Below are 23682 nucleotides of genomic sequence, written 5' to 3'. Positions count from 1 at the left end.
GTAGGAAGAAAGAAGGGGTTCTATCTTAGGGCGCCGCTTCTGATCCACAAAACACAGTCCCCAAAGATAGAAACCCCCTTCCTTCCCGCCCTTTGAAGAATTTTGTTTAAAATCGGGCTGCCCACTCTCACTCAACTGCCCATGCCAACTATTTTATGGTGTGGCCAGCGTATTGTCGGGGTCAATTGGCTTGGTAATATCTATTTAAATATGGCAGATGGGCTGCCAATTTCAGTTCCCGCCCAACTCCTGTATTATGGGGGTGAGCTCAGTGGTGGGTGGGAAGGTGGTGGGGTGGGTAGCCACCCTATTTTATGTGCCTTCCCCTCCAAAAACACACCTGGCAGAGGCGCAAGAAATACAGCCCCTATTATGCATTGTAATTGAATTTCTGTACACAGTCCATTTCCTATCAACATTATATATATTATATCAGACTTGGCTTAGTGTTAGTACCCTCTTGCCTCAGACTCAGGAAATTTGGATTCAAGAACCAATCTGGAGACTTGAGCACGTAGTCCAGGCTGACACTTCAACGCAGTACTGAGGGAGTGCTGCATTTAGGGCCGTCTTTTGGGTGACACGTTAAATTGTGCCTTCCTGCCGCCATTTTAGGTAAGTGTAAAAGATCCCATAACAGTACTGGAAGAAGAGCAGGGAAGATCTCTTCTGGACAATATTTAGAAACCGACATCCTCAAAAAAGATAATCTGGTCATTTATCGCATTACTGTTTGTGGGATTTGTAACTTTGCTCTGAGCATATTGGATGTTGTGTTTGCCTACAATACAACAATACATCAAAAGTACTTTGATAAAAGCAAAAAACTGCAGATGCTGGAAATCCAAAACAAAAATAAAAATACCTGGAAAACTCAGTAGGTCTGGCAGCATCATTATATTTAACCTCTCTTCTATTTTTACTTAGTTCTGTTGAAGAGTCATACAGACTCGAAGCGTTAACTGTGTTCCTCTCCGCAGATGCTGCCAGACCTGCTGAGTTTTTCCAGGTATTTTTATTTTTGTATCAAAAGTACTTTATTGGCTATGGGACTTCCTGAGGTCATAAATGTTGTTATCTAAGCACAAGTTCTTTCTTAACTGGACGTAAAGGTGACTCAGCATCTAGCAGGCATAAAACATCAAGATACAGCATTCAGGAAGAAATTATGACACTCCCCTAACTTTAATATTGCAGCCAAAACTCCCACTTTGGAAGCTTCTTGCCCCTGTTTTTGTTTCCTGGAAATTCACCGGACAAAGTGGGCAGAGATTTGATGCAACAGATCTTAAAATTGAGCACATCCAATCAGAAAAGCTATAATTAGAACTCAAGCCATGGACCCCCGACTTTGCCAAACCTCTAAAGTGTTTGTTTTGCACTTGTCAAGAAGGGGCTGTCACACGCCTGCTATCTAATTTTATTTAAATACAATGTTGCATGCAGAAGAATAATCTTTTGTAAACTATTTTGCAGAATGTCTTTCATGAACTAAGTTTTAAAATGTTTTATATTTAATTTATATAAATTAGCAGAATGATTGACATAAAGTTTGGAGCATTTTAAAATTGTATTTGTTTCTAGAATTGATAAAAATGCTTATTCCCACAAATAACTCTGCAAATGGTTTGGTTGTTTAGCATGGATTTCTTTAGACTTCATTCATTTTCTGATGCAGGTAATAATTTGCTGAAAGCCTCAGTGATGCATTATATATTTCATACAGATATCTGCAATACAAGCGAAACTGCAGTACCTGAGGATCCTGAACGAGCTCCCATTGTATCCAGGGGGACTTTTTAACTCTGTTGTGCTGGTAATGTTACCAATAAACCATCTATTCATCTGTTAACTCCTAACAAATAACACAAACTAGAAATTTACTCCAATCCAACTCTCTTGATGGCTTAATCTGGTTGAACCATCTTAGTCATAGCTTAGCTGTACAGGCCAAGAAGGTCCTCTGATTTGATCAAATGTTATGATGTGTTATCAGTTGGAGCTATTATAGAGGTATTACAAATGCTATTTGTTACTAGGTTCAGGAGGAGAAAAAGCTTCTGTTGATAGCTCAGAGGCCCCTGCTGGATGTAAGCATCTATGGACATTGGGTGAAAATAGGAACAGGTTCATTGGTGATGCCTCCAATGTAACATACCCTGTCAACACTCTCTACCTAGGCCTACACATGAATAAAGGTAAAATTATACCACAGAGGGATAAACCTGGTAACTGCAGGCCAGTCAGCCTAACATCAGTGATGGGGAAACTTGTAGAGCCCATAAAACATTTTGGAAAAACATGGGTTGCATAATGATAGCCAAACACAGATTTGTTAAAGACAAGTCATATCTGACAAGTTCAATTTAGATCTTAGGTGACATAACAGAATGAATCAACAATGGTAATTGATGTGTCCATAGACTTTCAAAAGCATTTGATAAAGTGCCCAATAATAGACTTGCTTGCAAAATTGAAGCACATGGGATTAAATGGGCAGTGATGGCATGGATACAAAATGGCTAAGAGGCAGAAAGAAGAGAATAGGGGTGCGCGAAAGAGCGCAGAAATCTCCCTGAGGCATGGAGTAGCCTCAGGGAGATTACTTTGATTTGGAAAAGTTGAATAAAAATTTTTTTTAAATTTTCAGACATGTCCCCTCATGTGACAGTTTCATATGAGCTAGGACATGTCAATGAATTGTAATAAAAATTTTTATTAAACTTATAAACCCGTAATGAAACCTCATCCCGCCCGTGGATGAGGTACCATGAAAAATGTGAAGGCCGCCTGGGCTCTTCGCCTGCCCGCCAACCTTAAGGTTGGACGGGCAGCCCAGACAAGTACCTCAATTAGTTTAATAATGGCTTTAATAGGTCTTTGACAGTTTGGTGGGTGCGCAGCGGAGTTGGCTGCGCGCCCGCTGAACTGAGGATCGGAATGATGCGCGGTGACGTTGGGATGCACACCCAACGTCACCGCGCATCATTTACATGTGAGCAAGCGGGGCCCACCCCCACATGCTGACCAGAAGATTCAGGCCATAATAATTGTGGGAAATGAGTTTGTAGAATGCTTTCACGACAGCTTCCTAGAACAATACATTGTGGAATCAACTAGGGATAAAACTATTCTAGATCAGTTTTGTGTAATTAGGCAGTGTTAATTAATATTCTCAAAGTAGAAGATCCCCTGGGAAAAAAATTGATCATAATACAATTGAACTTCATATTAAATTTGACAGCGACATACTCGAGTCCAAAACAAGAATCTTAACGTTAAACAATGTCAATTACAAAGATATGAGGGGAAAGCTGGCTAAAGTTAGTTGCATAAATAAATGAAAAGTTATGGCATTTAAAGAAATGATTCTAAATATTTAACAATAATACATTCCATTAAAAAACAAAAACTCAGCAAGAAAGATCCATCTATGGATTACTAGGTAAATTAAGAATAGTATTAGATTAAAAGAAAAGGCTTATAATGTTGCCAGGAGTAGTAGTAAACCTAAGGATTGGGACCATTTCAGAAACCAGCAAAGGGTAGCCAAAAAGTTGATTAAAAAGATAAAACAAAAGAATATGGGAGTAAACTTGCCAAGGATATGGAAACAGATTGTAAGAGCTTTTACAAGTTTATAATTTTAAGAAGTGGAGAGTAGCTAAAGTGAACATTAATCCTTGAGGAGCAGAAACAGAAGAAATTATTATGGGGAATAAGGAAATGGCAGAGATTTTGAACAAGGAGTTGAAGAGGGCAAGAGGTTGATATTGATCTTGTGTACATGGAATTCTAAAAGGCAGTTGATAAATTGCCAAATAACAGGCTTTTCAGCAAAGTTGAAGCCTGTGGAACTATGGACACACAGTTGGCTGAGTGCCAGGAAATAGAGAGTAATGATGAATAGTTCCTTTTGGGACTGGAGTGGGGTATATATTGGGGTTCCCCAGATTCAGTATAAGGACCACTTCTTTTTTGTTCAATATTAATGATCTAAATTTGTGTATGCAGGGCACAATTTCAAAATTTTCAGATGACACAAAACTTGGAAGTTTTGTGAACTGTTAGGTGGATAGTGATAGACTTCAAGAGGACATAGAGAGGCTGGCAGAATTGGCGGAAATGTGGTTGATGAAATTTAATTTAGAGAAGTGAAAAATGATTTATTTTGGTAGGAGTAACCAGGAGAGGCAACATAAACTAAAGGGTGCAATTCTAAAGGGGGTGCAGAAGCAAAGGGATTTGAGGTATAGATGCACAAATCATTAAAGATGGCAGGGCAGACTGAGAAAGTGGCTCATAAGGCATAAGGGATCCTAGGCTTTATAAATAGAGGCATAGAGTACAAAAGCAAGAAAGTTATGATGAACCTTTATAAAACACTGGTTTGGCCTAAAATGGAGTATTGTGTCCAATTCAGGGCATAATACATCATGAAGGATGTAGAGGCAATAGAAAAGGAAAAGAAAAGATTTATGATAATGGTTCTAGGGATGAGGGACTTCAGTTACATGGATAGATTGGAAAAGTTGGGACTGTTATGGAGAGGGTAGAGAGACAGACTGAAACTCCCCCGCCGCACCCCCCACCCCCCCCCCCCCCGCCCCTCTCAAACACACCAATCCTTCTTCCATTCTGTCCATAATCAGGATAGTTTAATTGTGATAAGGCTAAAGTGTGTTCTCAGGCCCCCACTTTTTTTTCCTGTGGTCAGTTTTCCAAAGACGCCAGCAGCAAACTCTCATGCATTTTTAAACGAAGAACATCATTTATTCACACACACTTTTTGCAGCAAGGTTTATTGCTGCTTCATATACATCATATACACACAAGAAAGGTACAGTAAATGAAAGGAGGTTTCACTGCTATAAAATATTAAGACCAAATAGTTAACATTTCACATCATTGTAAGAATCCAGTGAGAGGGGGAGCTTTTCCGCTCTGAAGTTGAAGTTCAGACAAGTCCAGGTAGCTGAAGACAGGATTCTGTGGAGTTTCTTCGGAATAAGAGATGCGTAGCAGGTAGGATAGGCAACCTTGGTAATTCTTGTAGCTGGAAGGCAAGTTTCTTTTTCCAGGCGAACTTGGAATCTTTCAGATAAAAGCAAAAAACTGCTGATGCTGGAAATCCAAAACAAAAACAAAAATAAAAATACCTGGAAATATACCTGACAGCATCTGCGGAGAGGAATATTTTTGTTTTGGAATCTTTCAGAATAGGTTTCAAAGGGGCTTTAAGCTTTAAGCCTTGTAGCTCTGTAAAGGCCAGTAGTTATAGCCTGGTTTCTGCAGTAATATTTCTTCTATTGTTAATTCTGCCAACTGCTACAAAACAAGCAGGACTTTATAATAAAGGGCTTTCAAAAATCAAAGAGTTTCACTCATGTGATGACTGACCATTGATACACAATGGAAAGCAACCATATTAACGAAGCAACTTCCACCTCCCATGATCAGAACTATTGACATTCAATCAAGGCAGTTAGAGGTCCTTAGCATTTCCTTGTGCATAATCAGTTTTGTTACGTCTCCTTTGTTACCTGGTAGTCCTGGAGTCAGAAAGTCCGGGGCTTGTTGTCCTTGTTGTTTTGGGGTAAGTCCTGACAACGGCAGGTGCAACATTCCACAAGGATGGTGTCTCGGCATGTCCATTACAAGTGTCCAGAAGCTTGGCTAATTCACTGTTCCAAATGTCAGGTGATCTGTGCCAGCCATCTTAAAGATCAACAATGTCCTTTTTAAAGAGGATGTACAGGGTTTTCTTTTAATTTGTAATGTCCGCATGTCTGCTTAACATGACAGAAGAGAAGGTGCAGAGGAGATTTGATGGAAATAAAATTATGAGGGGTCTGAACAGGTAGTGAGAAACTGTTCCCTTTGGCAGAAGGGTCAAGAACCTGACGCACCAATTTAAGGCGAATGGCAAGAGAAGCAAAGGTGACATGAAGAAAAACTTTTTTATATAGCAAGTGGGTTATGAGGTGGAATGCACTACCCAAGAGTGTTGTGGAGACAGATTCAATCATGGCTTTCAAAACAGAGGTGGATAATTATCTGAAGTGCAAGGGGGAAAGGCAAGATAGAGGGACTAGCTGAGTTGCTTGTGCAGTGAGCTGGCGTGGGCAGGACAGGCCAAATGGCAGCTCTCTGTGCTGTAACCATTCTATGATTCATTAAATATTTAGTGTCAGTTTTCACAATAGAAGACACAAATTACACACCAGAAATAGAGGGTAACCTAGGGGGTTATAAGAGTGAGTAACTTAAAATAATTAGTATCAGCAGATAAAAAGTAATAGAGCAGCTTAAGAGCTAAAGACCGACAAATCTCCAAGGCCTGATGGCCTACATGAAAGAGATAGTTGCAGAGATTGTTGATGCACTGGTTATGGATTTCCAAAAAATTCCTAGATTCTGGAACTGTCCAGCAGATTGGAAGTTAGCAAAATTAACACTGCTTTTCAAGAGAGGAAAGAGAGAGAGAGCTAGCTTAATGTCAATCATCAGGAAAATGCTGGCATCTACTACTAAGGAAATCTTAACAATGCACTCAAAAGATCATAGTATGGTCAGACAAAGTCAACATAGTTTTACGAAAGGGAAATCATGCTTGACAAATTTATCAAAGTTTTTTGAGGATGTAACTAATAAGGTAGATAAGGAGGAGCCAGTAAATGTAATACACTTGGATTTCCAAAAGGCATTCATAAGGTGCCACACAAATGGTTAATATGCAAGAGAAGAACTCATTGAATTGGGGTAACGGATGGAGGATTGGTTAATGGCAGGAAGCAGATAGTAGGGATAAATGGGGCATTTTCAAGTTGACAGGCTGTATCCAATGGAGTACCTCAAGGATTAGTGCTGGATCCTCAGCTATTTACAATCTATGTTAATGACTTAGATGAAGACACCTAACAAATCTTTCTGTGCTGTAACCATTCTGCGATTCAATGAAATCTAAGTTTGCTGACGATACAAAGCTAGCTGGAAATGTAAGCTCTGAGGCTGTCACCAAGAGACTGCAAAGAGATATAGGACTGAATTTTACACGAAGGCAGTGGTCTCACCCACCAACTGAAAAGATGGGGGGCAAGCCTTACTCTGTTGGCCCAGGAAGCCACGACCACATTTTATAGCCAGAGCGGACGTAACTGCTGGGCCTGCAGTCAGTCCCCATTGATGAACAGCGATGGAGACTGGAGACCGATGTAAGTGGGGCAGCCTTGCAGTGCTTGTCAGGCAGAACCAAGCGAGATCCCGACAGCAATCGTGAGGCCAGGTGGAACAAGCAGGGTAGCTATTTCCATTTGGGGAAGCCTCCATTGGACATAGGATGCCCATACAGGGGGAATCACATAAAGCCCTGGCAGGACCACCACATGACGGGGCAACCCCACCACTGGTAAAATACCAGCGGAAAAGGTAAGAGGCCCTGGGCCATCTGACACCTATGTAAAACTCCAGCCATTGACTGGGTAAGTGAGTGGACAGCAAGGTGACAGATGGAGTATAATGTGTGAAAATATGAGGTTATTCACTTTGATCATAAGAATAGAAATGTAAGCCAGGAAAAAGCATACTGAACGCATGAAGGTTCCAGTTCAGCAACTCTTCATACCTCTGGCACCAAACACTTTAATTTAAAAAAGGGTTATTTTAAGGTTAGAAAAGAATTTAAACATGTTAAGAGCTCACCCCCTGATCTGAGCAGTTCTGAGGTGGGCAGCCTTCTGTTTTTCACACCCAAAGCATTGGCTCCGCCCATAGCACTAGGCCTCAACCCCTCATGAGCCTGCCAAAAATGCTGTCCAATTCTGAAACTGGCAGGGCTGACAACCAAAAGGGCAACTTTGGCGTCCAGCATCCAGGCCCATGAAGAAGTCTGAAGTTTTTTTATATTCATTCATTGGATGTGGGCATCACTGGCTAAGCCAGCATTTATTGCCCATCCCTAATTGCCCTTGAGAAGGCGGTGGTGAGCTGCCTTCTTGAACTGCTGCAGTCCCTGCAGTGGTGTAGGTACACCTACAGTGCTGTTAGGGAGGGAGTTCCAGGATTTTGACCCAGCAACAATGACAGAATGACGATATATTTCCAAGTCAGGATGGTGAGTGGCTTGGAGGGGAACTTTCAAGTGGTGGCATTCCCATGCTTCTGCTGCCCTTGTCCTTCTACATGGTGGCAATCGTGGGTTTGGAAGGTGCTGCCTGAGGAGCCTTGTTGAGTTCCTGTAGTGCATCTTGTAGCTGGTACACATTGCTGCCACTGTGCATCAGTGATGAAGGGAGTGAATGTTTTTGGATGGGGTGCCAATCAAGCGGGCTGCTTTGTCTTGGATGGTGTCAATCTTCTTGAGTGTTGTTGGAGCTGCACTCATCCAGGCAAGTGGAGAGCATTATATCACACTCCTGACTTGTGCCTTGCATATGGTGGACATGCTTTGAGGAGTTAGGAGGTGAGTTACTCGATACAGGATTCTTAGCCTCTGACCTGCTCTTGTAGCCGCAGTATTTATATGGCTAGTCCGGTTCAGGTTCTGGGTAATGGTAACCCCCAGGATGTTGATAGTGGGGGTTTCAGCGATGGTAATGCCATTGAATGTCAACATGCAGTGGTTAGATTCTCTCTTGTTGGAGATAGTCACTGACTGGCATTTGTGTGGTGCAAATGTTACTTGCCACTTGTCAGCCTAAGCTTGGGTTTTGTCCAGGTCTTGCTGCATTTGGACATGGACTGCTTCAGTATCTGAGGAATCATAAATGGCGCAATCATCAGTGAACCTTATGATGGAAGAAAGGTCATTGATGATGCAGCTGAAGATGATTGAATCTAGGACACTACCCTGAGGAACTCCTGCAGCTATGTCTTGGAATTGAGATGATCAACCTCCAACAATCACAACCACCTTCCTTTGTGCTAGGTATGACTCCAACCAACAGAGAGTTTCCCCCTGATTCCCATTGACTCCAGTTTTGCTAGGGCTCCTTGATGCCACACTTGGTCAAGTGCAGCCTTGATGTCAAGGGCAGTCACTCTCACCTCACCTCTGGAGTTCAGCTCTTTTGTCCATATTTGAACCAAGGCTGTAATGAGGTCAGGAGCTGAGTGGCCCTGGCAGAACCCAAACTGGGCATCAGTGAACAGGTTATTGCTAAGCAAGTGCCGCTTGATAGCACCGTTGATGATCAAAAGTAGACGGATGGGGCAGTAATTGGCCGGGTTGGATTTGTCCTACTTTTTGTGGGCAGGACATACCTGGACAATTTTCCACATTGTAGGGTAGATGCCAATGTTGCAGCTGTATTGGAACAGCTTGGCTAGGGGCACGACAAGTTCTAGAGCACAAGTCTTCAGTACTATTGCTGTAATGTTTAAGGATTCAAAGTCTTTGCAATATCCAGTGCCTTCAATCGTTTCTTGATATCACATGGAGTGAATCAAATTGGCTGAAGACCGGCATCTGTGACGCTGGGGACCCCGGAAGAGGCTGAGATGAAACATCCACTTGGCTCTTCTGGCTGAAGATTGTTGCGAATGCTTCAGCCTTATCTTTTGTGCTGATGTGCTGGGCTCCCTCATCATTGAGGATGGGGATATTTGTGGAGCCTCCTCCTCCAGTAAGTTGTTTAATTGTCCACCACCACTCACAACTGGATGTGGCAAGAGCTTAGATGTGATCAGTTGGTTGTGATATTATTTAGCTCTGTCTATCGCTTGCTGCTTATTTTGACTGGCATGTAAATAGTCCTGTGTTATAGCTTCACCAGGTTCACACCTCATTTTTAGTATGCCTGGTGCTGCTCCTAGCATGCCCTCCTGCACTCTTCATTGAACCAGCGTTGATCCCCTCGCTTGGCGGTAATGGTAGAGATGGTTGAGTACAATTCTGCTGCTGCCAATGGCTCACAGCCTCATGGTTGCCCAATCTTGAGTTGCTAGATCTGTTTGAAATCTATCCCAAATAGCATGGTGGTAGTGCCACACAACACAATGGAAAGTATCCTTAAAGTGAAGATGGGACTTTGGTCACTCCTGCCAATACTGCCATGGTGAGGATGAAGTCAAGTATGTCTTTTCCTCTTCTTGGTTCCCTCACCTGCCGCAGACCGAGTGTAGCAGCTATGTCCTTTAGGACTCGGCCAGCTTGGTCTGTACTGGTGCTACCAAGCCACTCTTGGTGATGGACACTGAAGTCCCCCACCCGATGTACATTCTGCACCCTTGTCAGCCTCAGTGCTTCCTCCAAGTGGTGTTCAACATGGAGGAGCACTGATTCGTCAGCTGAGGGGTGAGGGAGGGGGGGGGGCGCAGTAAGTGGTAATCAGCAGGAGGTTTCTTTGCCCATTTTTCATCTGATACCATGAGAGCTCATGTGGCCTTGAGTGGATGTTGAGGACTCCCAGGGCAACTCCCTCCCGACTCTATACAACTGTGCCACCATCCTGCCGATGGGATGGTGAAGGTGGTGTCTGGGACGTTATCTCTAAGGTATGATTCCATGAGGATGACTATGTCAGGCTGTTTCTTGACTATTCTGTGAGACAGCTCTCCCAATTTTGGCACTAGCCCCCATATGTTATTAAGGAGGACTTTGCAGGATTGACAGGGCTGAGTTTGCTGTTGTCGTTTCTGGTGCCTAGGTCGATACCAGGTAGTCCGTCCAGTTTTATTCCTTGTTATTGGCTTTTTAGCAGTTTGCTACAACTGAGGGGCTTGCTAGGCCGTTTCAGAGTCAACCACATTGCTGTGGGCCTGGAGTCATATGTAGGCCAGACCAGGCAAGGATGGCAGATTTCCTTCCCTATTAGTGAACCAGATGGGTTTTTACGAAATCGACAATGGTTTCATGGTCATCGTTAGACTTTTAATTCCAGATTTTTTATTGAATTCAAATTCCGCCATCTACCATTCTAGAATTTGAAGCCAGGTCCCCAGAATTACCCTGGGTCTCTGGATTACCAGTGGACTATGCCACCGCCTCGCCTCTCCTTCCAGGCCCATGCAGAAGTCCAGTCAGAAGTCATGAGTCCTCCACTACTCACTCCCCTTATGAATTGCTGTCCCAACAACTGTACATATCAAACATTTACTGCTTACTAAGCAATTGCATAATTACCAAGTTCTATTAATGAGCTATGATAGCTAAAACATTCAAATCAACATCTGTGACAGCATTTTCTTCAGTAATCACAGTTACGGCAAATGGGAAGGATCAGGATGATATCCGGTGTTTGTTCGAGATGACCTTCTTAGTCCATCATCTGTGCGTGTTGTGGGAGTATCCGAGATATAAAAAAACACAATAAACTTCTCGTTTCTTGATAGGACCTAGGCTAGATGGTGAGTCAGCCATCTTAGGGTCTAAGTTGTTAATGTCTTCAGGAACTTCATGAGCAGGAACTCTTGTTGTTTCAGCTGCAGTCTCACAACAGCATCTGCATCTTCTTCAGGTACTAGAGTAGGTCTCCTCAGACTAGATATGCCCTCTGAATTCACAACACACAGGTCATTACAGGATTCACTGTCACTATTTTACTCTTCATCACTTGAGCCACTGCCAGCTGGCGCTTCAGATTCGTCTGCACCATTGACTGTGCTGCTTGTTCCCACATCATCTACAAGGCCTTTGGCATGAAGCAGCACCCTCTTGGTGAAGCATCTTCCGAGGTTGCCCTCCAGTTACAGGTTCGATGACCTAAGTGTGACCACCAGTGTCAAGTCTCCTAACATCTTTGTGAGCTTCAGGATCCCAGACATCTTGTATCTTATTTCAACCTTTTATGTTCCTATACCTGGGCTATCCTCTTACACCAATTGGGAGATCAATGTCATCAACCTTGTGGTAATATAGTGCTTTTCTTCTCACACTTCTTTTTTTGTCCTCTTGGATGCCATCTCAAACACATTGGCCAGGATTTTTCACTGAGCGGGTGGGCGTGTGCCCAACCTGCTCGAGTGTAAAATGACACGCGATGATGTCGGGCGAGCGTCCCGATGTCATCATGCACTAGTGCGATATTTCGGTCGGCGGGGGCGTGCAGGAGTTGGCAGCGCGCCCGCCAACAATTAAAAGGCCTATTAAGCCCATTAAGAATCTAATTGATTTAAATTTTTTGCTGCATGTCCAACCTTACGGCTGGTGGGCAGGTAAAAGGGCCAGGCGGCCTTTGCATTTTTTATGAAACCTCATCAGGCGGGATGAGATTTCGATCCGTCTTTTAAAAAAAAATGAATCCTAATTTATTTTGAAAACTGTTCATCTCCCTGAGGCAGGAGCTTTTAAAGCATGCACTCACACGCATGTACGAAGTTCACCATCGCCCACCTCCCCCCACCACACAGGCAGTGATGAGCGCTGCCGTGTGCGTTTCACGCTGGGTGGGGGGGGGGGCCTTAATTGGCCCGCCAGTGTGAAATCGCAGTCTGACCCCAATCTCGGGCGGCGGTCAGCTTCCCAACCACCCCCCGCCGAGCCCGCCCACAAGGGCAAAATTCTGCCCCATGGTTTAGCCTTGTATGACGCTCAGTTATCCAATTGTCAACAGAAAATGCTGGAAAAACTCAGCAGGCCTGACAACATCTGTGGAGAGAGAAACAGAGTTAACGTTTCGAGTCCATATGACCCTTCTTCAGAGCACATACAGACTCAAAACGTTAACTCTGTTCCTCTCTCCGCAGATGCTGTCAGGCCTGCTGAGTTTTTCCAGCATTTTCTGTTTTTATTTCAGATTTCCAGCATCTGCAGTATTTTGCTTTTATCTGATTGTCAACTTGGTCATCATCTTCAGAATGTGTGTCAAGCCCAAGCAGACAGTCTATTGGAAGAACTGGGTCTCTCCCAAAGAAGAAGATGTGTGGAGAATAGCCTGTTGAGGAATGTTGGGTACAGTTATGTGTATAAGCCTGTTCTGGAAGGTACTCAAGCCACTTCTGTTTGCTCTCAGAAGGTAGGGTGTGCAATCTGTCATGAAGGGTACGGGTGAATTGTTCACATTGTCCATTATCCTCTGAATGATAGGGGGTAGCGCTACTCTTGGCAATACCATACACCTTACAATGCTCTTGTATAATGTTGCTCTCAAAGTTGCGTCCTTGGTCACTGTGTATGCTGAATGGAACACCAAAACAGACAAACAAATCATGCACAAGAACTCAAGCTATAGTTGACGCCTTCTGATCATACGTGGGGAATTGCCTATGTAAACTTGGTGAAGAGATCTGTTCGTACAAGAACGTATTCAGTTTCATTGCTGCTGGGGTTGAAGACTGTGAAATCCATAGTGAGTGCTTCCAATGGCTTAGTAGCAGTCAGGATCGCATGCTGGTTTGAAGCCGCTTCCCTACTTGGCCAAAGCCCACCTCTCTCAGTTCTGGAAATATCAGCAGCCATTCCTGGCCAGAAACACTGCTTTCTTGTCAGCACAGGTGTCTTTTCCGATGCTTGGTCCCCTGCCTGATCATGAACTACTTTCAACACTTCGGGCAGATTTTTTGCCCTCGTCGGGTAGCCTTGGCGGCGGCGGGCGGGAGCAACTGTGAAAGGGACAGCCGCCCGCGATCAGGGCCCAACCGCGATTTCATGCTGACGGTCCAATTAAGGCTCAGTGCTGCCTGTGTGTGGGTGGGGGGTTGGAGGGCGAGCGTGGAAGTTCACGCATGCGTGCGGGAGTGCACAGGAAAAGCTCTCTGAGGCACAGAGTTGCCTCAGGGAGATCAAGATATCTGAAAATAAAAAAGATTTTTAAAATATTAAAAACATGTCCCCTCGTGTGACTCTGTCACATGAGCAGGGACATGTTTGAATGAAATTTAAACATTTTTATTTAATTTTTAATTGCTGTTGAAAACCTCATCCTCCCCGTGGATGAGGTTCCCTAAAAAATCCAAAGGCCGCTTGGCCTTTTCGCCTACCCACCAACTGTAAAGTTGGGCAAGCAGTGAAAATTTGAACTTAATTATTACTTTAATGGCCTTAATAGGCTTGTTAATTGTTGGCGGGTGAGCTGCCGACTCACATGCGCACCCGCCGACCGAAATATCGCGCGAGTGCACAATGACGTCAGGACTCTTGCCTGAGGAGTGAAAAATTCTGCCCTTGAGGTTTGAGACTGCTCGGAAGGATGAGTTGCTTCACCTCCCTCTCATTGTCATAGACCAGTTAATAGAGAACACCATCCTCCCTGATTCTTTCCCAGCACCGCAACAGTTTACATAACTGTTTGGACTCCTTCATTAGGCAGGGTTGGGTAGGTGGGTGTTTTCCAGTAAAAGTAAAGTCTATTGATGCTTTCATCAACAAGTTGAAGCTGCCTGAGGTCCTCCTTTGGGATAGATGGCAAAGGTGAGACTGCTTGGCTCTACACTTATGAATCTGGCATGGATCTCATTCATAAGCACTTTGGTGACACTTTGAAAAATCCCTGGTCAGACTTCATGGTGGATTGGGGTATGAATGCTGTCAATTGCTTGAGGCATTGGACATGGCATTAGCCATAATCCCCTCTAACCTGGTAAAGGTGAGTTTCCTTCCATGGTCAGTCTTCTAGCTGAGAGCATCAGCATTTCCATTACTTTTGCCGGACCCATGTCTTATTGGGTGAGGGAGGGGGGAATGCAGTTGCACTTGATGGGTTTCTGTTCCTGCTGCCTGTAGGGTCTGTGGTTGCTGAGGGCAGTCTCATTTAAAATGTCCAACACCACTGAAATTCCAGCATCTCTTTGAAGTATACCTTGGGCATGATCGACCTTGAGGCTTGTTCTGGTGCTAAGACAGCAAAGGTCGGATCTGAGCTTGCTGTGTAGCAATCTGCTCCACTTGTCTCTTCAGCATGATGCTTACATCCCCATCAACGCCAACCTCTCTGATGGTAGCCTCCTTCCTGATCTTAGTAATCTTGTCTTTTCCCATGATCTTGAGAATGTGATCACATGCATCAAAGAATGACAGCTGTGGCTTGTCACTGATAAGTCTCCTCAGCTCTAATTGGACATTTACATGCCTCACCATTTTAATTAAGTGATTATTCAACTGAGTTTCCCTTGTTGATTTGAAAGAGGGATCCAGGAGGATGATTCACTTGTCAGGACTTCAAAGATCAGTTGCGGGCTCTTTTGGGAGTCAACACTCTCCCTAGTATTTCTCTAAGAACTTTTCTAAACAGATGCTCCATCAGAATGCCACTCGCTCATCCTCATCGAGGCACTTAGATGCCATGACCACCTGAGCATCCTCAGTCCAATCTTCAGCCAAAGGAACGCTTGACATTTCTAGTCTCCCTACAGATCTATCCAGCTTCCTTTCAGTTGGTAGATAGAGCATGTGTAAAGAGATACTCCTTCCTTCTTTTTCTGAGTTAAGGGAGGACATATTGGGAGCCCTTAGATACTCAACTTCATTCCTCAAAGCCTGTGTGCCTCCACTAGAGCTGGAGCTGCTTCGGCCTCCTTCATCAGCATAGCCAATTTCAGTTCCTCAACCAAACTTTCCACCTCTGCCAAGTGCTTTTCCATCTCCTCAGACATGATTAAAGACACAGAGAGTTACACAAGGTGTTTAGCTATGAAGGCGTCACCTACGGTGCCCACCGGAGAGAAGTGCTGTCCTGGATCTAGTCAACCACAAAAAACACGAAAAAAAAACTTGCTAGGATTTGGTGCCTGCGTTATGGAATCTTACTGACTACACCAAAATTTAACACTGGAAAAAGCACACTGAATGGGACAGGCTCGAGGGGCCATATGGTCTACTTCTATTCTTATTTCTTATGTTTTTATAGGTGTAGAGGCAAATAGGTGTACAATTTATAGTTGAAAATCCCACAACTCCAACTTTTCAATATTTTACAGTTGAGCATTAATAACACTACACCAGAGCAACATTACAGCAAAGTTAAGTAATTAAATACTCACTCATAGTATCAGTTTAATAATTATCAATATCAGCTAACTAACACACATATATATATCAAGCCAAAATATCACACTCTTCTAAATATGTATATTAGTTAAAAATCAGCCTTATATAGAACATTGGCACGAAGTGTACAATGCAGTCTGTACCAGTGGGTCTGTGTGTACCAACACAGTGCAGCAATCTCTACCAACAAGATGGCACAATGTCTACATGTACAGTGGATAGAGTGTGTCATAAATTAAAGCGATGCAGTTTGATGTTCCAAAATCACTGTGATGAGCTTTTCTACTACTATTAATGTCATAGCATTCACTCGTAATGGGAGTTGATAAGAAATTAGTTGAAGGGTAGAAAACACTGGCTGCTTTTTAGAGAGTTATGTTGGCTTGAACAAGAACTGAGTTAAGTATCCAGGGGATTGTGCTGTTTCTGATTTACATCAATGACTTGGATTCAGAAACTCAATGCAAATTGGTCAAATCTGCAGTTGCTACCAAACTAGATAGAGTAATGGATTTGGAACACTTTGCTCTGAAATTATGTATAAAATATCCAAATGAGCATAATAATAGATGATATTTGATGTGAATAGCTGTATTGCACATATAAAATTTGAACATATAAACATACAAATTAGGAGCAGGAGTAGGCCACTCAGTCCCTCAAGCCTCCTCGGTCATTCAATAAGATTATGGCTGATCTGAATGTAACTTCAACCCCACATTCCTGCCTACTCACGATAACCTTTCACCCCTTTGTTAATCAAGAATCTATCTAGCTTTGCCTCAAAAATATTCAAAGACTTTGCTTCCATCGCCTTTTGAGGAAGAGAGTTCCAACAACTCACAATCCTCTAAGAGAAAAAAATTCTCCTCATTCCTGTCTTAAATGAACGATCCTTTACTGTTAAACAGTGACCCCTAGTTCTAGATTCTCCCACAAGAGGAAACATCCTCTCCACATCCACCCTGTCAAGACCGCTCAGGATCTGAAAGGTTTCAATTACTTTTCTGAACCATAAACTCCCTAAACAATGTTGAAATTGCTAAGGATAAAGTTAAATAAGACATAGGAATGTAGCTAGACTCAACACTCAACATGTACACCAAATTCAGATTAACTTTCAACAAAACCAATAGGATGATGAAATACATACCAACAGGTCAGTGGAAGTCATTCCTAAATCAGTTTGGGTCACCAAGACACATAGAATAAACATTCAAGCATTTGAGACAGTGCACAGAAAGGTTTTGGGGCAAATCTTTAACGTCAAAGATTGGAATTTTGAGGAGAGACTGGAGAAACTTGGACTTTTCAATGTAGTACAGGGAGGTAAAGGTTCAGACTTATCAAGGCAGATTTAGGACTTTTTCACACAGAGAGTGATGACAGTTGGAATTGATCCAGACTGCATTGTGGAGGCAAAACCCTGAAATTGTCCAAGAACAAATTGGATCTCTCAATGGAAGAATTTTAGGGCCTTTTTGGATGGGTGAGCTGAGATAAGCTGAATGGCTTTCCTCACCCATTATTATCTTGTGAAAAGAAATTTAATGCTGATGAAAATTCTTTGTCATTCATTTATGAATGGGGTCCTAATGGCGATACTCTAGGTCTGAAAATCCAGGAGCCTGACTTCCCAGTGTTAGGATATCCTGGCCCACAATCTCCATGACTGACCCTGTTTAAGTTGAACACCTAAGTTGATAGGGTAAGAGAGAGATCACTTAATTGAAGTAAGAAAAGCATCTATCAGTGGCGTTAGAGGTGTATTCCAGGTACCCACCTGCATATAGAGGCTGCAATTATGGAGGAACAGGGTTCTGGAGGAAAGCTTCCTACAAATGTTCAGAGGGTGGTGGGAATCTGGAACTCACTGCCTGAAAGGGTGGTAGAGGCAGAAACCCACATTACATTTAAGAAGTATTTGGATGTGCACTTGCAATGCCATGGCATACAAGGCTATGGGCCTAGTGCTGGAAAATGGGATTAGAATAGTTAGGTGCTTGTTTGACCAGCGCAGACTCGATGGGCTGAAGGGCCTTTTTCTGTGCTGTAGACTTCTATGACTCTAGGGATACAGGCTCCTGCAATGGATAAGTCCAATATATCTGTTTCCAGTTTAATTTGCAACTCTTCCATGAAAGGTGCAAAGGGAATGCACTGGAAGGGCCAAATGTTTTTTGCCCTCTCCCTCTTTGCATGTGGTGCTAATGGTGAAAACCCACTTTAAAATGAGTCCTCGTTCTTAGATTTTGGCCTAGAAATTTCCTCGGAGCTGATCCAGCTCCATTTCTCTATTTTCTCTGCAAGTGTGATGAAAACCCCATTTTTGTGTAATCACATTTTCTACAACAGTGACTACGGGCTGAACTTTCCAGAATTGCACTAAGTGCAGTAGCAGGTGGGTAAAATGGAGTCCTACCCGCCGATGAAAATGGCGGGTTTTCACACCGTATCTTTCCAAGCCCGCCTCATTCTATATTCACTCCCACGAAACACGCCGTTTCCATAGCAGGTGGACTCTCATTCGCCCACTCGCCATCACCCCACTGTTGCATCATGCCGGCCGCCATCTTTAAAAAGGCCGCCAGCCGCCATCTTTAAAAGGCAGCCGCCAGCAAAGCGCTCATCGCCATCAGCTCACCACTGCTGCCTGGGAGACATGGCCTGCAAAGGCATAAAGACTGCAGCCCCCCGCTTCAACGATGGGTCCCTCGAGTGACTGCTGTATGCCATGAAAGCCCGCCGGGATGTGCTCTACCCCGCTTTGGGACCCGGCTTGGGAGGCAGTGGCAGTGGTGTTCAGCACCGATGTCCTTCAGAAGAGGACAGCCACCCAGTGCCGCAAAAGGATGAATGATCTCCTCCGTTCCACCAGGGTAAGTCACACTTTTCACTACTACAAACTCACACACTCACAAACCCATCACACACCCACAGGGCCCTCACTCACTGCCAGTGCAAGGGACATCACCATTCAATCTTTCACACACATCATCATTGTCCTCATCCTGTCCATGGGACCACTCACCACCCACACAGGCCAGGCATACTTATCACCTGGCGCGGCAGGCATCCTGATACCCTCTTCCTATCTCTTTCCATGCAGGGCAAACTGGCTCACAACAGGAGGTTAAGGTTGCAGACAGGTGGAGGGACGCCAAAGACTAAAGTTCTCACAGAATTTGAAAGCAGAGCCATCCAGCTGGCCAGTGATGACCGGAACCAGTTTTGTGCTGACAGTGAGGTCGGCGCTGCTCTACCAAGTGAGGATCCAGCAGTGCAACATCCATCAGACAACCATGCTGTGAGTGATGTGTCCTCTTTCACAGGCCACTGCAATGCACTAATTATCTCTCCTTGCTTTCACAGGCACATCTAGGAGGCAGCAGACAGAGTCCACAACCCAGAGCCTCCAAGCAAGCTCCAAAGAAACCTCTGAAGAGGAATCCGAAGGCACCCTCCTGGAAGTCCCGTCACAGCGCTCACCCACACCCTCCACCAGCGGAGACACATACCTCAGTGGGACCTAGCTTTAGGGTAGCCTCGGGATCACAATCTGGTGAGCACATCACACTTTCTGATCCACAGCAGGCGGAGGGAGGGACTTCCCAGGTCTCCGGAACTCAGAGGACTGCTGGAGGCCAGAACGTTGCTGAGTCTGAATCAGATGACGAGCCTCTGGAATCGGTCATGTCTCAGTTGCTGGAGCTGCAAAGGCAAGCTCGGGAACATCAGGAAGGGATGTCCGCTGCACTCCTCAGATTGCAAGGCACAATGGAGGAGTCCATCCGTCTTCAGGCTGAGGTGATAGCCCCAGCATTGGAACGCACCGAGGTCAACACTGGCAGGATGGCAGCCGCCATGGAGACCTTGGTCCAAGACATCACTCCTGCACTGCTGTGCGGGCTTAACTCCATCGCTGATGCCGTAGTTGGCCTCCAACAGTGTATACACGAAAGCGGTGCTGGGCAGCTTGATCTCACTTCAGCTACCCCTTCCGCTCACAGATTCAGCCAGGGGCCCTCGGGCACCAATAGGGAAGAGGCCATCCTCCCAGGTGACTCTGGGAGTGACCAATCCATCTGACTCCCCTCTTCCTTTCACCTCCACAGATCCAGCTTCACAGGCCAAGGAGGGTGCCACTGCCACACAGCAAGACCCCGAAAGCAGGATGGGACCCTCCAAAGTCTCGGCTCTCCGGAGGACGCCTGCCAAACTCACCATTCATCACAGTCAGCAGGCTGCCTCCACCAATGCTGTGGATGTCCAGGGAGCACCAAGACGTAGCAACAGGGTTAGGACAGTTAAGGAGAATCAGTTGCACAGCCTGGGCACAGGTGTTAATCACTTGTACATAAAGTTCACCATTGTCAATAAACTCCTAAGAATGTCTCCCTGCCTATGGCTCCTTGTTCTGATGAGCAGTGTTCTTGTCACTCAGATGTGAAACCTTTCTGCACAAGATAAAGGCAGGTGTCTCAGTCCAGGGCCACTTCCCTGTGCTTTGTGCAGCCTTCAGACCACAGTGATAATCCAGCCTCACACTCCCTGGAAACATTACTGATAACTGCACCTCAGCGGTGCTGGTCATTGCTGCCAGAATGTAGTGGGCAGGCACCATAAAGTTCTCTCATATGCTCTGTGTGCTCTCAATACCTTCAAGGTGGGGCTGGCCCCTATCACACCAGCATCTGCGACCAGTGATGCCGTGCACCAGCTCCTGAAGGGCTGAGGTACTGAAGACGGACACAGCATCAGATGCATCTAAAGTTTCATGGCTGCGTCTCTGAGATGGCCCTGATCATGGAGCGCAAGCGAGCTGCCCTAGGCCAGACAGGAGTCAGACATTCTCAGAGGTTATGTGGAGATCTATGGAGTGTCCTCACTGCATGTTGTCATCATCCTCCTGCGATTGAGCGGCTATTCGGGCCTCCACAGCATCTGCATGACAGGAGCATTCTCTCAAAGGGTATTGGCGCTGAGATAAGCCAGACTGGAGTCAAACGTTCACAACTGCGACGTGAGGATCTACAGGGACACCTCACTGCATGTCATCATCATCCTCCACAAATCTAGCAACTATGAGGGACTCCCTAGTGTGCCTGCCTCATCTAGCCAGTGCTAGAGCCTCATCCCCATCGTTGTCACCACCAAGGACCCCCTCACCCTCATCCCCATCAGCGTCTTCCTCATCAGAGGAGACGTGCAGCTCCGCCATCTCCCCCTCAGCCAGCTCCTCACCCCATTGCAGTGCCAGTTTTTAAACGGCGCAGCAGACAACGACAATGCGTGACACCCTCTGCGGACTGTATTGCAGGGCTCCACCAGACTAGTCCAGGCAACGGAACAGCATCTTCAGCATCCCGATGGTCTGCTCCACCAAGTTGTGAGCTGCTGTATGAGCTTCATTATAGCATCGCTCTGCTGCAGTCTGAGGCCGCAGCGCAGGTGTCATCAGCCACGGCCTACCCTTGTTGCCAAGGAGCCAACCTGCAGCCTCTATGGAACGTGGAAGACTGCAGGGATCTGCGAGCGACTTAGGATGTAGGCGTCACGCACACTCGCTGGAAACCATGAGCATACCTGCAGGTTGCATTTCTGGCGGTCGCATACCAGCTGCACATTCAGTGAGTGGAAGCCCTTGCGGTTGATGAAGTCCACTGAGTGTAGCGATGGAGACCTGAGCACCACATGAGTGCAGTCAATTGCACCCTGCACCTGTGGGAATCCCGAGGTCAGGGTGAATCCAATGGCCCTTGCATCCTGGCTGTCCCAATCCCAGGCGAAATGCACAAAGTTGTGTGCCATGGAGAAGATGGCATCAGTGACCTCACGGATGCATTTGTGGGTGGCAGATTGTGAAATCCCACAGAGGTCACCTGTGGAGCCCTGAAAGGAGCCACTGGCTTAGAAATTGAGCGCCGCAGTCACTTTCACAGCCACTGGCAGTGGATGCCCTCCATGTCCCCTTGGCGTCATGTCTTGCAATAAGTGGCAGATGTGAGCCACCAGGTCCCTAGACATGCGCAGTTGTCGGCGACACTGGTTCTCAGTCATCTCCAGGAATGGCAGGTGGCATCTATAGACCCTGGGTGTCGCTAGACGCTGACCAGCCACGGCTCACTGTCGCTCCTGGGCAGCGTGTGCAGGAACCCCTGCTGCCCCTTCTTCATGAGATTACTGCTCCTGCCTTTGCACAGCCAGGAGCCTCAGTCACTCTCCTCTGTCTCCTACGGTCTCTGTAGGACATCAGGCACACAACTAGGTCACCAGGATCCTTGATCCTGACGTGGTCTTCCTGCAGCATGAAAGAGAGAGAGACATGGTTATCATGGCTGTAGTTAGCACCTTTCCTGGCCCTGTGTGACTGCCCCTCAATGCTTCCCAGAGAGTGCTGGTCACTGTTTGGATGGCCAGAGATGAGTGCACTGCATGGCTGCCCTGTCAGCCTGCGACATGGGGGACACTGGTCCAAACCAGGATGCTGAGATTGCAAAGGGGCTGTGAGCACCTCCAGCAGTGACTGCTACATGGCCAGCATTAGCGAGGAGATTGTACAACGTGTGCAGTCCAACTGCCCTGCAGTCCAATAAAGTGGTGATGGACTCAAAAGTCTGTGCGGGGGGTGGGGGGAGGCAGGGAGGCAAGGTAAGGAGTGCTTGGTGGCCCTTTGGTGCCTCCACGATACTTGCATGGGCGGGCAGGCTAGGAACCCCCCGGCGCCCCTGAGGCCTGTAAAAAACAGGAGAGCTGCGGAGAATGCTGCTGCTCACTCACCTCAGTTCCCCCAAAGTGAAGCCGCCAAGTGCTCGTTGCCTGCGTGCTGTTGTGAAACATGTCGGCGTGCTTTCCCGCTGACATGGACGGATGATATGGTGAGGTTCCAAGAGCCTGGCGGGATGGCCTTTTAATTATATGCTAATGTATTACAATTAGCTCCCCGCTGACCGATGGCGGGAAACGCGTCCCGCCGTCAGCGGGCTGAGTGGAAGATCGCAACCTGCCTTCACGCCGTCATGAAGTGGGTCCCGCCATATTTTCTGCGCACGCCACCTACCACACCCGCCACCAACGGGCTCAGAAAATTCCACCCTACATTTCAAAAGTACTTCTTGGCTGTAAAGTGCTTTGTGATGCTGAGGCTAGAAAATGGGGTTCCATAAATGCAACTTCATTCTGTGTTAAAACAGGGTCTCTGTTGCACTGCCAGCAAAGTTACAAAAACGAAGTGGGGCAGCTCCAAAGAAATTCCTATCCTTTGTTTTTAATGTTTCAGTGGTTTCTTCATACAATGCTTGCAAAACAAAAAGTTGAAATGCCAAGAAATTACTGTTGTTTCTATTTGTGGACAAGTGTGGGGGTCATTATCATTTTGGATCCTGCGGAACAAACTGGCCATTGTGGAACTAACACCGAAGGCAATAGAAAGTGGAATTGGACAGGGTGTGTAACAGGTAGTCAGTCAACAACCATCCATTTCGCACCTGTGCCCAAACTGAAAATGACCCACTTAATGTTGTCATTTTATATACTGGTATGTTACTTCAGCAGTAGCATTAAACCATTTAAAATAAATTAGCTATTGACTATGTTGACATTGCAAACAGAGAAATTCATACAAATATTTTATGTATTGATGTGCTGTTATCGCCAATAGAATTTGCAAAGCTAATATCATCAAACATTAAAACCATAAAAGTGTTCTTATGTGATTGTTTTACTGAAAGCTTTTTACATTAAACTGTAATGTGAACTGT

The 23682-nt window shown here is 45.4% G+C and overlaps 1 protein-coding gene and 1 long non-coding RNA gene across 2 annotated transcripts in view; one reads left to right on the top strand and one right to left on the bottom strand.

The window, feature by feature from the left end:
* LOC144683710 (uncharacterized) overlaps positions 1-23682 on the bottom strand; it is a 272653-nt gene that overhangs the window by 192582 nt on the left and 56389 nt on the right. The gene's annotated exons all lie outside the window — the stretch shown is intronic.
* The window catches only part of frmpd3 (FERM and PDZ domain containing 3), a 235935-nt gene that overhangs the window by 172612 nt on the left and 39641 nt on the right, over positions 1-23682 (top strand). The window contains exon 10 of the mRNA XM_078547754.1: positions 1727-1816. Within this exon, the coding sequence (XP_078403880.1) occupies positions 1727-1816 (90 nt within the window). The remainder of the gene's footprint in view (positions 1-1726; positions 1817-23682) is intronic.

Source organism: Cetorhinus maximus, chromosome 8 (genome assembly GCF_964194155.1).
Source record: "Cetorhinus maximus chromosome 8, sCetMax3.hap1.1, whole genome shotgun sequence".
Taxonomy (NCBI): Eukaryota; Metazoa; Chordata; class Chondrichthyes; order Lamniformes; family Cetorhinidae; genus Cetorhinus; species Cetorhinus maximus.
The sequence above is the reverse complement of the archived record's forward strand: the minus strand, read 5'-3'. Positions and strand labels throughout refer to the sequence as shown.